This window comes from Mauremys mutica, chromosome 25 (genome assembly GCF_020497125.1).
Source record: "Mauremys mutica isolate MM-2020 ecotype Southern chromosome 25, ASM2049712v1, whole genome shotgun sequence".
In the NCBI taxonomy this organism is placed as follows: Eukaryota; Metazoa; Chordata; order Testudines; family Geoemydidae; genus Mauremys; species Mauremys mutica.
Window position 1 is genome coordinate 15860795 of NC_059096.1, and position 16913 is coordinate 15877707.

At 53.0% G+C, this 16913-nt stretch overlaps 1 protein-coding gene across 1 annotated transcript in view; it reads right to left on the reverse strand.

Annotated features, from left to right (window-relative positions):
* Positions 1–16913, reverse strand: part of LOC123356413 (sodium channel protein type 4 subunit alpha-like) — a 140856-nt gene that overhangs the window by 55010 nt on the left and 68933 nt on the right. Inside the window, exons 10-14 of the mRNA XM_044999658.1 lie at positions 15731–15895; positions 15072–15195; positions 12757–12995; positions 6091–6264; positions 5080–5436 (exon numbers count right to left, since the gene is read on the reverse strand). Of these exons, the coding sequence (XP_044855593.1) occupies positions 5080–5436; positions 6091–6264; positions 12757–12995; positions 15072–15195; positions 15731–15895 (1059 nt within the window). The remainder of the gene's footprint in view (positions 1–5079; positions 5437–6090; positions 6265–12756; positions 12996–15071; positions 15196–15730; positions 15896–16913) is intronic.

Here is a 16913-nt window from a genome sequence, read left to right on the forward strand (position 1 = left end):
ACCACCGGGAGCCACCCAAGACCCCACCTACAACCCAAGGAAAGCCCCAGACTACCCATGGTCCCACCTCACTAGTCTCCAGCAACCCACCTCGGCCCAGTGACCCGTCAGCTGGGCGATGTTTTAAATGTAATGAACTGGGACATATAAAGGCCAACTGCCCCAAGAACCCCAATCGAGTGCAGTTCATTACACCACCATCACGCCAAGGATCCCCAGGCCCAGATACCTCTCAAATACCCCTGGAGCAAAGGGAAACCTTGAGAGTGGGCGGGAAGAAGGTTATCGCGTGGAGAGACACCGGGGCACAAGTGTCAGTTATCCACCAGTCCTTAGTGGACCCCAGATTCATCAACCCAGAGGCCCAAGTAACAATTTATCCAATCATGTCAAAATCTGTAACCTTGCCTACAGCTGAACTGCCTGTCCAGTACAAGGGCTGGTCAGGAATGTGGACTTTTGCCAAATATGACAATTATTCCATCCCCATGCTAGTGGGGGAAGACTTGGCCAACCATGTGGAGCTAGCCAAGAGGGTGGGAGTGGTCACCCGCAGCCAGGCCAAGCAAGCTTCCACTCCCATCCCTGTTCCTGAGCCATCCACCAGGGCCCCGTCTGTGTTACCAGAGACCCAGACAGAGGTGGTGGAACCGGATCCCATGCCAACAACTGAAACAGCCATAGTGCATCCAGTCCCAAAACCGGAACTGAAAAAGCAACCAGCACCAGAACCGTTGCCAGCACTGACGCCAGCGCTTGCAAACCCGTCTCCAACCCCAACGCCAGAGGGTGCCAGCGGGCCTGAACTGGCAGAAGCAGCAGATAAGCCTACCCAAGAGGCTCAGCCAGAGCCTGAAATATCACCTAGTACACCAGCGGAGAGCGGTTCACAGTCAATGGAAACAACCTCATCACCTACATCGCTTCCAGAGGGACCAAGCCCAAGTCCCCAGTCTAAGGAGGAACTGGCGTCTCCAGCCTCAAGGGAACAGTTCCAGACTGAACAGGAAGCAGATAGCCTTCAGAAAGCTTGGGCGGCGGCACGGAGCACCCCACCGCCTCTCAGCTCTTCTAACCAATCCCGGTTTGTTGTAGAACAAGGACTTCTATACCAGGAGACTCTTTCTGGTGGACACCAGGAAGACTGGCATCCTCAAAAGCAGTTGGTAGTTCCAGCTAAGTACCAGGGAAAGCTCTTAAGCTTGGCCTATGATCATCCCAGTGGCCATTCTGGGGTGAATAGAACCAAAGACAGGTTGGGGAAGTCCTTCCACTCGGAGGGGATGGGCAAGGACATTGCTAATTATGTCCGGTCTTGTGAAGTGTGCCAAAGAGTGGGAAAGCCCCAAGACCAGGTCAAGGCCCCTCTCCAGCCACTCCCCATAATTGAGGTCCCATTTCAGCGAGTAGCTGTGGATATTATGGGTCCTTTCCCAAAAAAGACCCCCAGAGGAAAGCAGTACCTACTGACTTTTGTGGACTTTGCTACCAGATGGCCGGAAGCAGTAGCTCTAAGCAACACCAGGGCTAACACTGTGTGGCGGGCCTTAACAGACATTTTTGCCAGGGTAGGTTGGCCCTCCGACATCCTTACAGATTCGAGAACTAATTTCCTGTCAGGGACCATGAAAAACTTGTGGGAAGCTCATGGGGTGAATCATTTGGTTGCCACCCCATACCACCACCAAACAATGGCCTGGTGGAGAGGTTTAATGGAACTTTGGGGGCCATGATCCGTAAATTTGTGAATGAACACTCCAATGATTGGGATCTAGTGTTGCAGCAGTTGCTTTTTGCCTACAGGGCTGTACCACATCCCAGTTTAGGGTTCTCACCATTCGAGCTTGTGTATGGCCACGAGGTTAAGGGGCCATTACAGTTGGTGAAGCAGCAATGGGAGGGGTTTATGCCTTCTCCAGGAACTAACATTCTGGACATTGTAAGCAACCTACAAAGCACCCTCCGACACCCTTTAGCCCTTGCTAAAGAAAACCTAAAGGATGCTCAAAAAAGAGCAAAAGGCCTGGTATGATAGACATACCAGAGAGCGTTCCTTCAAGGTAGGAGACCAGGTTATGGTCTTGAAGGCGCAACAGGCCCATAAGATGGAAGCATTATGGGAAGGGCCATTCACGGTCCAAGAGCGCCTGGGAGCTGTTAACTACCTCATAGCATTTCCTAATTCCTCCCTAAAGCCTAAAGTGTACCATGTTAACTCTCTAAAGCCCTTTTATTCCAGAGAATTACAGGTTTGTCAGTTTACATCCCAGGGAGGAGATGACGCCGAGTGGCCTGAAGGTGTCTACTATGAAGGAAAAAGTGACGGTGGCGTGGAAGAGGTGAACCTCTCCACAACCCTGGAACATCTGCAGCAGCAACAGATCAAGGAGCTGTGCACTCACTTCACCCCCTTGTTCTCAGCCACCCCATGATGGACTGAATGAGCATACCACTCCATTGACACAGGTAATGCTCACCCAATTAGAACCCCACCCTACCGGGTATCTCCTCATGCCCAAGTTGCTATAGGACAGGAGATCCAAAACATGCTACAGATGGGTATAATCCACCCCTCTGCCGGTGCATGGGCATCTCAAGTGGTTCTAGTTCCCAAACCAGATGGGGAAATATGCTTTTGCGTGGACTACCGTAAGCTAAATGCTGTAACTCGTCCTGACAACTATCCAATGCCACGCACCGATGAGTTATTGGAGAAATTGGGACGTGCCCAGTTCATCTCTACATTAGATTTAACCAAGGGGTACTGGCAAGTACCGCTAGATGAACCCGCCAAAGAAAAGTTAGCCTTCATCACCCATGCAGGGGTGTATGAATTTAATGTGCTTCCTTTCGGACTGCGAAATGCACCTGCCACCTTCCAAAGGCTGGTAGATGGTCTACTAGCAGGATTGGGAGAATATGCAGTTGCCTACCTCGATGATGTGGCCATTTTTTCTGATTCATGGCCCGAACACCTAGAACACCTGGAAAAGGTCTTTGAGCGCATCAAGCAGGCAGGACTAACTGTTAAGGCTAAAAAGTGTCAAGTAGGCCAAAATAGAGTGACTTACCTAGGGCACCAGGTGGGTCAAGAAACAATAAACCCCCTACAGGCCAAGGTGGAGGCTATCCAAAAGTGGCCTGTCCCAAGATCAAAGAAACAGGTCCAATCCTTCTTAGGCTTGGCCGGGTATTACAGGCAATTTGTACCACACTACAGCCAAATCGCTGCCCCACTAACAGACCTGACCAAAAAAACACAGCCAAATGCAGTTAAGTGGACTGATGAGTGTCAGAAGGCCTTTAACCAGCTTAAGGCAACACTCATGTCTGACCCTGTGCTAAGGGCCCCAGACTTTGATAAACCATTCCTAGTAACCACAGATGCATCTGAGCGTGGTGTGGGAGCAGTTCTAATGCGGGAAGGACCGGATCACAACTTCCATCCTGTCATGTTTCTCAGCAAGAAACTGTCTGAGAGGGAAAGTCACTGCTCAGTCAGTGAAAAGGAATGCTACGCCATTGTGTATGCCCTAGAAAAGCTACGCCCATATGTTTGGGGACAGCGGTTCCAGCTACAAACCAACCATGCTGCACTAGAGTGGCTTCATACTGCCAAGGGAAACAACAAAAAACTTCTCCGATGGAGTTTAGCTCTCCAAGATTTTGATTTCGAAATTCAACACATTTCAGGAGCTTCTAACAAAGTAGCTGATGCACTCTTCCGTGAAAGTTTCCCAGAATCAAATGGTTAAGAAGTGTTCTTGAAATGTGGAAAATCTTGTAGTTTTACATTATTAGTAGTATATGTAACGGTGCATATGTTTTATTAATCTGTTTATTTTAAAGTTCTAGAAAGAAATCATCACCAGTGTGGTTCCCCACTGTCTGCGATTTGGGGGGGGGTGTCATAAACAGATAGTTAAGGGTTAATGTCTCTTTTACCTGTAAAGGGTTAACAAGCTCAGTAAACCTGGCTGACACCTGACCGGAGGACCAATAAGGGGACAAGATACTTTCAAATCTCGGTGGAGGGAAGTCTTTGTTTGTGTTTTTTGTTTTGTTGTTGTTCTCTCTTGGATCTAAGAGGGGCCAGACGTACATCCAGGCTCTCCAAGCTTCCTAAAATAGTCTCCTCTATTCAATATAGTGAGTATTAATTAAAAAGGCGGATTAGTCTTTTGTTTGTTTTCTGTATTTGCAAATGTGTATTTTGCTGGAAGGATATTTTTCCTCTGGTTGCTGTACTTGTACTAATGCTAGAGGGGAGGGAGTCCCTCTAGTTCTATAAGCTGTACACCCTGTAAGCATTTCCAGCCTGATTTTACAGAGAGCGTTTTTATTTTTTTCTTTCTTTAATTAAAAGCTTTTCTTTTTAAGAACCTGAGTGATTTTTTCCCCTTGAGACCCCAGGGGATTAGTCTGACTCACCAGGGATAGGTGGTGGGGGGAAAAGAGGAGGGGGAAGGTGAATCTCTCTTTGTTTTAGATTCAAGGAGTTTGAGTCAGTGGAGTCTCTCCAGATGACCAAGGGAGGGGAAAGGTGGGGGATGGTTTATTTCCCTTTGTGTTAAGACTCAAGGGGTTTGAGTCTTGGGTTCCCCAGGGAAGGTTTGGGGGGAATGGAAAGTGACCAAACTACTATATTTTTGGTTGGTGGCAGCGCTATCAGATCTAAGCTAGGATTTAAGCTTAGAAGAGCATATGCAGGTCCCCACCTTTTGGACGCTAAAGTTCAAAGTGGGGAACAAACCTATGACAGGGCTACTGTAAGATAAGTAATGCAGGACTGATGTTCTTCTGTACGTTTGCAATGGGGCACAGATCCTGTGGGGATGGTGCCTTGGATATGTTTATCCCAATAACAATACTGACTGGTGGCTGGGCAGCTAGAGGGTGAGGAGCTGAGAGCGAGTATTTGATGGCTCAGGTGTCTTTCTTACATGGATTTCAGATAAGAACATAGGAACATAAGAATGGCCATATTGGGTCAGACCAAAGGTCCATCTAACCCAGTATTCATTGCTCTCCCTTTGGGCCCATTTTATCAACAGGCGCTACTGTGAGCCAGCAACTCACCACAAGGTTTCCGATGACCATGACCATCAAGAAGACAATGAGGCACATGGGCTGGCCAGCCACCTGCATACAGTCCCACATGGTCTCGATCCACTCCCCACACAGGATGCGGAAGATAATGAGGAAGGCGTGGAAGAAGTCATGCATGTGCCAGCGGGGCAGCGTGCAGTCCTGAGAGATCTTGCACACGCACTCCTTATAGCTCTTCCCAAACAGCTGCATGCCCACCACGGCAAAGATGAAGACGATGATGGCCAGTACCAGGGTGAGATTTCCTAGAGCCCCAATGGAGTTGCCGATGATCTTTATGAGCATGTTGAGGGTCGGCCAGGACTTGGCAAGCTTGAAAACTCTCAGCTGCAAGGAGGTGGAAACAGAAACGTTGATTGGCCCGTGGAACTCATTGTCACAAGATATCACTGATACCAAGAGGATGCAGGATTCTGAGTGACAGCATTCAGATAGTATCCAGAGTGATAGTGGCAAATACTAAAAACACAAGTGTTTTGGAAGGGGTACGAAGCCTCCAGCTTCCACACCTAACCCAACCTCTAACCACTGTGGTTAGGAGGAAATTGTCATGGGGCAGATAGCTAACTACCTCCTGCATGGCTTCCTGCATCTTTCTCTGTAGCATCTGGTGCTGACCTCTGACAGAGACTGGACACTGGTTTGGACGGACCTCGGGTCTGATCCAGCCTGGCTGTTCCTATATTAGCTCAGAGGGAATGCAGATGCCCCTGTGAGTTTAGCTACTGGCCCAGTAAGACTAGGGGAGCTGCTGTTGCCATTTCATCTAAAATGGACCGTACAGACATGCCTTCCTCGCACCCACCATGCTAACAGCTCCGCCAGGGCACGCGGAACGTTCAACCCGGGCTGCATCAGCCTGATCTTTGAACCCAAGGTGAGTCAGTGACCGTCACCACCCAGGAGTTAGAAATGACCCTTCTCTGGGTATGGCACTTGCCATGAAGCCCCTCAGCACAGCAGAGCCACAGGGCAACCTACCAGGCGGAAGGATCGGAGCACAGAGAGCCCCTGCACATTGGCCAGGCCCAGCTCCACCAAGCTCAGGGTGACAATGATGCTGTCAAATATGTTCCACCCCTGCTGGAAGTAGTCGTAGGGATCCAGGGCTATGAGCTTTAGCACCATCTCCGCGGTGAAGATCCCAGTGAAGACCTTTGAAAACAGACCCTGTTAGTGCTCACCACACAATCAGCACATCACAGTGCCCCAAGGGAGGGGAGGGGCCCCAGGGGGATCTCGCGCCAGAGCCCACCCAGGCGTAGGAAGCAGTAGTGGGCAGCCGACTGAGATCATGCCATGGCACCAGAGGGCCTGATTCACAGCCGATTGAGCCTGTGCTGCTGCCAATGGACCCTGGCTTGGGACCATAATGCAGTGCGCCCTGGGCCCCGGTGCTGACCACTGACCATTCAGTGCCTTTCCTTTCAGGCATGTGATCGAAGCTACAGGTGCTGCTGCAGCTCCCCCTGACTTGGTTTGTGTCAAAGGACGGGTTCAGGACCATCTCCTGCATCGCCTCCAGGCTGGTTTCGGGGTGTGCTGGACAACCCAGCCCTCGCCCACCCCGTCCCCAGTTACGATAGGGATCACAGGGCTCGCCATAGAGCTCGGCCTCACACACAGGTGGGAAAGCAGGTTTACTTTTTAGCACGTCTGAGGGCATAGAAACAGCACAGATCCAGAGGACGGAAGCTCCGTCCTGAGACAGTCCCTCGGCCCTTACCCGACCTGGGAAGAATTCCCCCCCTACGGACACTGTGTAAGACTGCCGTCGGAACCCCTGGCAGTGAGGGGGGCCAGTGGCCGGCCCAGAGCACACAGCACTGTGGGGATTCTGAGCAATGGCAGAGCTCTTCAGAGGCAGCCCAGGCAGGGCAGAGGTAACTTACAGCAGACCTCTGGGGGCTAGTTACATTGGGAGCTGGTCACTCCCAGAGCAGCCCAGGGGTAAAGAGCTGCAAGTTTGATGCTGTGCCTCTGAGAGTCTGTTTGCCCTGCCGCTGGGAGGTGCGATGGCAGCAGGCATCGACATACCCGAGCCAGCTCCGATCTAGCTTTGCCAGGGGCTCTTGTGAAGACGCAAAGTGTAACTGAGTTTAAAAAAGAACTAGGCAAGTTCCTGGAGGATAGGCCCAACAATGGCTATTAGCCAGGCTGGGCAGGGATGCAAAGCCACGCTCTGGGGTCCCTAACCGCTGACTGCCAGACGCTGGGAGTGCACGACAGCAGATGGATCACTTATAATTGCCCTGTTCTGTTCACTCCCTCTGAAGCATCTGCCTCTGCCTACTGTCGGCAGAGAGGATCCTGAGCTAGATGGACTATAGGCCTCAGCCAGTGTGGCCATTTGTCTCTTCTCTAGCGAGATGAAAGCTCCTCAGGGAATCACAGCAGTGAAGCTGTGGCAGCATGGAGGGTGGCGTGGGCTATCCCTGCTCACCCAGGACCCTGGGTACAGAGTGGAGCAGCCACTGCCCATGCTGCTGCAGCCACTGCCCATGCTGCTGCAGCCACTGCCCATGCTGCTGCAGCCACTGCCCATGCTGCTGCAGCCACTGCCCATGCTGCTGCAGCCACTGCCCATGCTGCTGCAGCTGCACTGCTATTGGCACTCAGCCAAAGCTAGCTCGGCTATGTCTCCACACTGTGCATCACACCCCGAGGGCAGTGTAGACGTGCCCTAACGGCAGAGCATAAAATGTCATGCACCAGGCATGTCAGACAAAACGGCACAGGAAAAGTAAAACTAAAGCAGATAGTCCAAGAGCCTGAGAAGACGCAGAGCCCTGGAATTCTCTTCCTGGAAGCCCAGAGAGAGCGAGTGCACTGGAGTTCTTTCGCTGGAAGCCATGTGGGAGTGTGACGGGCTCCAGGAGACCCCAAACGAAGGTAGTGTTGCTGCTATGCGGCAGCTCTGGGCTGACTGGGAGTGGGAGAAAGAGCACTATTGTGTGTGAGCCCGGGGTAAACGCTTTCGCCACCAATTGCCTTCAGAAATACTTGGCATGGGGGATGTTGTCACAACAAAATAAAATCCAGTTGACTAAGTAGCACCCTCAAGTTACTTTCAACTCAGGAGGAAACCCAGGGGGCCCGTCTAGCTCTCTGCCTCTGTCACTCCCCCTGAGGTCGGCTGCTGGGTAAAGCGATCTGGCTTTTACACATTACTGTCTTATTGGGACTATAACGATGCTCTGCATTATCGCATTACCTCAGTACAGTAGCAATTATGTGACAATTAGCCACCTACTACAAGTGTTTGCATTTCAAGGCCCCGAGTTCTGGGTGTGCAGAGCTGGGCTGACGGTAGGTTGCACACACGACACATGTTCAGCTCAGCAATGCTCATTTTGCTGACTTTAGTTTCCATTTGTATTTGACTCATGCTGGGCTTCATCTCCTCACCGGCCAGACTGATTATAATCATATTGTCTCGTCCAGCCACAGGGGGCTGAGCCAGATGCAGGAATTCCTGGGTGAAATCCTCTGGTCTGTGCTAGGCAGGAGGTCAGACAAGATGATCAAGCGAGCCCAAGGAAAAGGTCTCTTCATTCTAACTCCCTTACCTCTCTCCCCCACAAGGTTTTCTTCAGAGATTCTGCCTGGGCTCAGTCCAAACGGGAGTTCGCTGGGAAGGGGAGGGAGAATGGGTTTGTGGAATCCTGCTTTCTGAGCAGGAGACGAACACTTTCCCTTACAGTTCTGACTGAGCAGGGGCGGCTCTAGGTATTTTGGCGGCTTGCCTGCAGGAGGTCCCGGTCCCGTGGATTCGGCGGCAGCCTGCAGGAGGTCCCGGTCCCGCGGATTCGGCGGCGCGCCTGCAGGAGGTCCCGGTCCCGCGGATTCGGCGGCAGCCTGCAGGAGGTCCCGGTCCCGCGGATTCGGCGGCACGCCTGCAGGAGGTCCCGGTCCCGCGGATTCGGCGGCAGCCTGCAGGAGGTCCTGGTCCCGCGGATTCGGTGGCAGCCTGCAGGAGGTCCGCCGAAGCCGCAGGACCAGCGGACCCTCCGCAGGCATGGCGCCGAAGGCAACCTGCCTGCCCCCCTCGCGGCGACTGGCAGAGCGCCCCTCCATTGCTTGCCGCCCCAGGCATGCGCTTGGCGTGCTGGTGCCTGGAGCCGCTCCTGTGACTGAGTTTGGCAGCAAACGTTACCATCACCATGGGCCAGATTTTCAAAAGAGTTCTGTGCTCCAGTGTGCTGAGCTCTGGCAAATCTGGCCACCGATTTTGGTGCCCTAACTGTAAGTGAGCTCTGAGAACCCGACTGCTGGGTCTCAGGGAGAAGCTCTCTCTGATACGCTCAAATCGGCAAACCCATCTCTGAAGGGCTAGCTGGCCTTTCCGCTCATGCTCAGTGCCCAGTTTCCCCCTCATGATGGGAGCTGCTGCTCCTCATCCCAAGAGGCTACAGCAGGAAGAGGTTTTATTCTAACTCTCCGACTTTCAGTCATGCCCCACAAAGTCACGTCTGTGCCCTGAGTCTAGGCACACGGTGTATGTAACTCCCGAGGGCAATCCACCAGCGGGCGGGAGCGCTGGCTTCATGCCATGCTCCCCACCTCGGAATCCATGGACCCTCCTTCACTGGGGTTCCATAAGGTCTGGGGGGAGCAGGATGGGAGGGGAGAGTGTGAGGAGCAGCTGGGGTCCCTGGCAGCCTTCTTGTCTGACCCTGCTTCGGTCTGTAGCAGGGTCACATCCTGCTCTGCTGCTGCAGCCAAGCGGTTTGCAAATGTGCTGAGGTCTTATCCTTGGGAGAATGGTTTGACTCGCTGGGCTCCCACGGCACGAACGACATGCACGAGGCGGCAGGCAGGGGGCAAGGCTGAGTGGGTGCTTGGCAGCAGCAATAGGGATGCTTAGGCCATTGGGAAGCATGCTCACTCTCTCTGCATGCACAGCCCTGCCTGGGGAAGGCATTGGCAGGGCTCTCTGACTCCCCCACCCTCCACTGTCCTCCTGGATTTAAACTCTGCGGGAGGATTGTAAATAGACTAAAGGAAAAGCCAGAGCTGGTTTTGTGGATAGACTGTGCTAAACCCAATAGTCTATTAATCCCCTTGTATTTCCTGAATGAAATCAGATACAAAGCTGGTATGTGACTAGTGTCATTCTGCCTAGGGCCGCTGGCCCCCGCTCCGTGTCCATTCAGCAGCTATGCACAGCGGCTCTGGGAGTGGGACTAGCCGAGCCATGTGAGGGAAGGCAGAGACGGTTGGGGCATGCTTTATGTTCAAATGCAAAGGGAACTGGAGTGAAGTCATGAAATACTGGGTCCCCTGCATGGAGGTAGAGCCAGGGACAGAAAGTACCTGGATATGCACAGTCTGCTCTGCGGGGGAGATGGCAAGGGTTGTGCACACAAAGGGAAACAGGTAGATATTGACCCCAGTTCCCTTCGGCTTCCCCCCGTCTTATGGCAAGGTGACAAGAAGAATTGCTGGGTGCTTGCCTCTTTGCCATGTAGCACCTAACGCAGGCCTGCTCTGTGAAGCAGTGAAGCTGCGGCAGCACAGGCCTCAGTGCGGGTAAGCTGCCCAGGGTCTGGGCTGGGCTCGTACAGCCAGAGCTGCCGCAGCTTCACCTGATATAGCTCAGGCCTGTCTGCCTGTCCTACCCTCCTGCCCCAAATGCCGTGTAGCCAGACCCAGCGTTGCACTCACACAGCGCTGGCTTCTCATTTCTTTGCCATGTTGGGAGGGTCTCTTCCTCACTCTCGACACCCAGATGATGTTTCCTTTGGCCCAGGGATCAGAGCCCCCTGGCTGTGCCACTCCGCTGTGCCCCATTCTCTCAGGCGCCTGGCCCTCTCTCGCCTCCGGCATCAAGCTCACAACCTTCTTGGCCACCACAGCTCGGTCTTCTTCCATCTCTGCTACACCCGCTTCTGCTCCCCTCTCTCCAACGCCAGCCTCCTGTCTCACCACTCCTTCCTCCTCCTGCCTGGTGCTCCCTTCCCCTCCTGTTGCCTGGACCTGGCAGTTCCCAGGGAGTCTGCCCTTACAGTCACACTTGGACGCTGTTCTCGCCGCCCTTCCCCTCAGTTCTGAATCGATTTCCGGGGCTGCTGACTTGAGCCCTGCATGAGCTGGGGCCTGCGCTCTGCTGCGCCCTGCCCAGAGAGCCAGGGGTCCAGCTTCCAGGCTGCAGCGTTTCCAAAAGTGGCCTCCAATCTGGCTGCCTAGAACCTGATTCTCCGAAGAACGGCCCACACGCAGACCCCAGGGCATTTGTGGGGCTGCAGGCACTCAGCGCCTCCGAGCATCACACCAGCTGGTCTCAAGGCGAGCTCCCAGAACCAGTGGTGTGTGCCTGACAGCTCCCCTCTGTGCCTGATCCACAGGGGAAATGAGCCTGTTACACCCCAGCTCTCTAGCGCCAGCTGGGACAGGTCTTGAGGTCCCCAGTTTGTCTGGGTTTGCAAAGACAAACAAAGGCTGTAACAGACTGACCTGCTCTGTAGATCGGGTGCAGAGGGGCACCGGTACCACACCCTCAGGAGTGGGCTGCAGGTCCACCAGGGTCAGTAACCCCCTTTAAAAGGACGGGCCTTCACTGGCCTCTTGAGGAGTTTGTGAGAACATGGGTGGGTGAAACATGCATCCTCCACTGTACGGAAACATTTTAGCCTGGGGTGGTCAGGAGAGCCAAGGGGAGTTAGCAGTTTGATAGGGCTGGGGCCATGCCCCAGTGAAATTCCCAGGCAGGATGGTAATTGTGTGGCACATTCCCATGGTCTGTGAAGAGCTACGTTTGCCCCTCAGCAGGGCCCCCCCATACCCAGCAAAGTGCCCTTGGAGTCTCCTGCTTCTGCTGACAGCTAAGAGGGTCCCATGTCCAGATCCAAGAGTTCAAATGGCCTTGTGCAGCCCAGCGAGGAGAAAAGATCCGATTCAGAAGACACAAAGGAATGAAATCATCATTTTGCCGCCCTGGGCCACGGGGACACCTCGCAACATGGAAACAGAAGCTGCTTGGGCTGAGACTCTGGCTTTGCTGGGGAGGAGATCACAGCTAGGAGACAAATACGGAGTCTTCCCAGCCTAGGGTTTTCCAGGGAGCCAACAGGAGTTAGGTGCTTACTTCACAGATTCCAGTGGGATTTGGGTGCCTATCTCCTTTTGACTCCTTGGAAAATCCCACCTGCACAGCCACGTGAACACTCAGCCGGGTAACGAGCAAGGCCGGTGTCTGACATCCCAGGATTTGCCAGGGCAGAGAACAGGCTGGCAGGACCAGTCTTCGGGGCTGTGCCTTGATGGACAGCCTGGCTGGCTGGAGCTCATCTTCACTTGGAATTGCCCATGCTGGCAGTGGTCTTTTTGACCAGGCTCCCCACAGAGGGCTGGGACCCATCCACAGGGCTGTGATGCACAGTTGCATCAGGGCTGACAAGGAGGTGTCAGGCCTGTGAGCTTCTCCAGGGAAGCTCCAGCAGAAGAAACAGGGGCGGCCCCTGGTTCCCTTCTGCCTCTCATGGTAGCTTTCCTTGAGTTGGTGCAGTCACGCTGCGATCCAACCCTGCAGTACGGCAGGGAGTTGTCCACATGCCCGCAATCACTGCTCATAGGTCCCTCGCTGAGCTCTGGAGCAGAGCTGTAAAGGGTGATCAATGGAAAAATCAAAGCCAGGCAATTTCCTACCAGGTTCCCCACAGTTAGCACGTTCTCAAACTCTTCGGTCATTGGGTAGTGCTCCATGGCCATGAACATCGTGTTGAGAACAATGCAGATTGTGATCCCTAGGTCGACAAACGGGTCCATCACGATCAGCCGTACAAACGCCTTCAGCTTCAGCCAGAGAGGGCAGCAGTCCCAGACCAGGAACATACGGGCAAATTTATACCACCAGGGCGGACATTTCTGGTGAGCTTCCTCTAGCTCTGAAAACAAGAGACAAAGACCCCGTGTCATTGCCCAGGCACCTCCAGAGAAGAGTCACATGCTTAGTCAACAGATGGGAGCTTGGCTGAGGATTCTAGATCCAGCCTAGCGCTGGCAACAAGACTAGTGCACTGGGACACTGGGCATAGAGTGGATGCAAAAGGGTGCCCAAATCTTTGTTATGGCTGTGCAAAGGGCTGTTTGGGGCACACAGATGTGGTAGGCGTCATGAAGGTGTAACAGGAACACAGGCATCTGTGGGACACAGGCATTATCTTTGTCCTTGAGAATGTGTTCATTAGGCTTGTATGCAAACCCACTGGCAGACATCTGTCTGCTCCTGTCCAGGATGTGACGTTTCCCTCCTCAGCACAGGAAAACAACTTGGTGGAGAAAAGTGTCTGAACCTAGCTTGGCTGGGCTCACATTCAAAAATGCAGCGGATCTAAGCTAGGGCTTTCAAATGAGCCAGGAGGTCAGTACCCAAATCCCACTGAAATGGTTATTTATATATTTATTCGTATTACCATAGCAACTAGGAGCTCCACTCTTAGCCCTGAACCCTGTTGTGCTATGTGCTGAACAAACAGATGGTCCCTGCCCTAAGTGGCTTACAATCTGAGACAGCCACTGCGACTGAGTGCCTAACTCCCTTGGGCCTCTGAATATCCCAGCCCCAATTATTGTAGAACAGCTGCATCTCTGATGGAACAGATCCAGGGGAAATGCAGCTGATCCACTAAATCAAAGAGGACTGGAAAGGGCAAGGAGTCAATTAATAAACTATTCCTGGTCTATCAAACCTTTTCTGAGCTTTGGATCCTGGCTATCTTAATGGGGGCCTGTCCCCCAGTGCAGCTGGGGTCAACTGGAATGCCCGAATTGACAGTCCCTATGCTGGATCAGTTTGCAGCTTTTGTATTTGTGTTCACAGATGGGATTGGCTAAGGGCTGGCGTCGAAGAGACATGTTATAGCCAGGAGGATAAATCAGTGAATGAATAGAGTGTGCTTTTATTTAGGAAGTCACAGAATCACTCCTGGCTGCACTTGCTAGAAAGACTGAATAGCAGCTCTGGCTGGGTCCATAACACAAACCGTTGCCAAGGAGTCTATGGGACATCTTACTCGAGTTAAGAAAAGCATCCCATGTGGACCCGGCCGTGGAACCAGGCAGCCAGGAGCTAAGAGATGAATCTGGGGTTTGAAGTGATATTATGACTGTTTGCCGTCTCGCTCTGCTCATTTTATCCTCTCTTTGGAATCCTGCAGTGTGCCCACAACCTGATGAGCTCTGAAATACACAACCTCTGCCTCAAAGGGCTTGGGCAATAAGCACTGTTCCCAGGTTATCAGCAGGGACTGAAAGCACTTTTCATGTGCAGAGCATGCACTACTGTCACCTAAGCTAAAGGAGCAACTCCTTGAGCAGCTACTTTGGAAGACCAGGCACTAGAGGAGACTGGACCTACACTAAGCAGTCTTACAATCTAAGACAAGCAGCAGACAAAGGATGGGGAAGAGGGGAACAGCATAGCATAGCTAGCCTGGAGCTGGGATAGCACTGAATTGTGTTGATAGCAAACCTTGGGGGGAGGGGTAAACCCCAGAGAGGGAGAATGTTGGCACAAGAACTAAAGGGGAGAAAACTGTCTGGGAATAAATTTAGGCTAGAAATTAGAAGAAGGTTTCTCATCAGCCAAGGTGGGAGGGTCTGGCACAGCCCCCCCAGTGGGCACAGTGGGGGAAGCCAACCTCACTAGTTTTAAGATGGAGTTTGCTAAGTTTATGAACAGAACAATATGACGGGTTGCGTGCAATAGCGAGGGCCCACACTCACTGACCCGACAGGTCCCTTCCAATCCTATGTTCCTATTCTCTGGTTTATATTAAGCAACATTTGTCCTGAAAATCCTTTTTGCTTCTCAGAGCCTTTATGGATTTGACACTGATTGTCAGCGTTACAGTCAATCCATACAGAGCTCTCTGTGGCACATGGGAGCGTGTCCTCGGCTTGGCATTTTCCAGCTGAACAGTACCCAGCACAGCCCCTGCTTTATCAGGGCGGGAATCTACCTTCCATGGTGTTAGAGATCATGCTGACTGCGCTCTCTGCTCTCTGCTGGAGACCAGGCCCGTCTTGGCTGCCTGCTAGCAGGTGATCAGGATCGGACTTGCCTTGCTCGTCCACAGGACTTGGCTATAAAAAGGAGAGCAGGTCATAGTATGAGGACATGGGTCACAGCAGTCCGTTAAACACACTTAGAGGGAGGGCAGCACAACAATCACATGGGTCCTCATGGCACAGCCTGGGCTGGACTAAAAGGAAGAGCTAGGCAGGTAATAACCAGATGGGTCTGGAGCTACTGTGGGAAGCTCCTTAAACCATCAGATGACTCTATGGCTGCAGTAAAGGCAGGTCGTTAGTCCCCTGAGGGATGTCTTAGGCTGAAAGCTGTATAAAAGGGAAGTGATTGGAGCTGGGGACAGGACCGGGTCTTGGCTGGAGTGTTAGCCCCAGATGTTCTGCTGGGCTGTAACAGTCCATCACAGCCATTGCAGCAAGCAGAACAAGTTGGGGCAGCCCTCAGACTGTGGCTCCCATCAGCCCCAGGACAGACAAGTTCAACCTCTCCCCACTTGGTCCCTCTGCTGGGCTCTGCAGCAGTGCAGAGACGAATCCAGCCTGCCATGCACAGACAGCCCCAGAGAGAGGAAACATAACCAGTATATACTTCCTCAACCATCGCCGAGCGCTCCAGCATGACCCTGGGTATGACTCGCCCGTTGCAGTCTTTGGATTTGCCTTCGTTGTTAGCCGCAGCTGTGGCAGAGTCCCCTGTCTTCTTCTCCACTGCGCTGCTGCTCTGGGAGCTGCCGCTTGATTTACGGTCTCGTAACTGCAAAGACACCAGAGACTTTTGCAGTGGGAGCTTCCTCAGTGGGATGCAGTGCGTGTGTTGGGGGGAGGGGAGCAGGGCCAGCTCCAGACCCCAGCGCGCTAAGCGCGCGCTTGGGGCAGCATCCCGCGGGGAGGGCGGCAGGCGGCTCCGGTGGACCTCCCGCAGACGTGCCTGCGGAGGGGCCGCTGGTCCCGCGGCTCCGGTGGAGCATCCTCAGTCATGCCTGCAGGAGGTCCACCGGAGCTGCAGGACCGGCGACCGGCAGAGTGCCCCCAGTGGCGCGCTGCCCTGCTTGGGGCGGCGAAATTACTAGAGCCGCCCCTGGAGGGGAGGGAATCTTTCTGCAGAGACTAAGGCAATGGTTTGATGACACATTTCCCTTTGCTTAATGCTTAGTCTTTCCTCATGAAAATGGTCAAGATGCACCTTGGAAATGACACAGCTCGTGCTGCCTCCCTGTCAGCTCCACACAGGAAGGGACATGGGTAACAGCTGCCAGAGTTATCTCCTTGAGGAATGGAAATGGTGCAGCCTCTCCCACTGCTGATGTGTCTTTTCTCCTCAGGGCCCCAGAGCTACCGCTGTGTGCAAACAGTTCTCCCTTCTCAGCTAGGGTGACCAGATAGGAAGTGTGAAAAATCGTGACGGGGGTGGGGGGTAATAGGCACCTATAAAAGACAAAGCCCTGAACATCAGAACTGTCCCTATAAAATCGGGACATTGGTCACCCTACTCTCAGCACATTCTCAGTTCAAAGCAAACCAAACTCAAAGCCGAGTGACTTAGACAAATTGGAGGATTGAGCCAAAATAAATCTGATGAGGTTCAACAAGGACAAGTGCAGAGTCCTACACTTAGGACGGAAGAATCCCATACACTGCTACAGACTAGGGACCGAATGGCTAGGCAGCAGTTCTGCAGAAAAGGACCCGGGGATTACAGTGGATGAGAAGCTGGATATGAGTCAGCAGTGTGCCCTTGTTGCCAAGAAGGCTAATGGCTGTATTAGTATGAG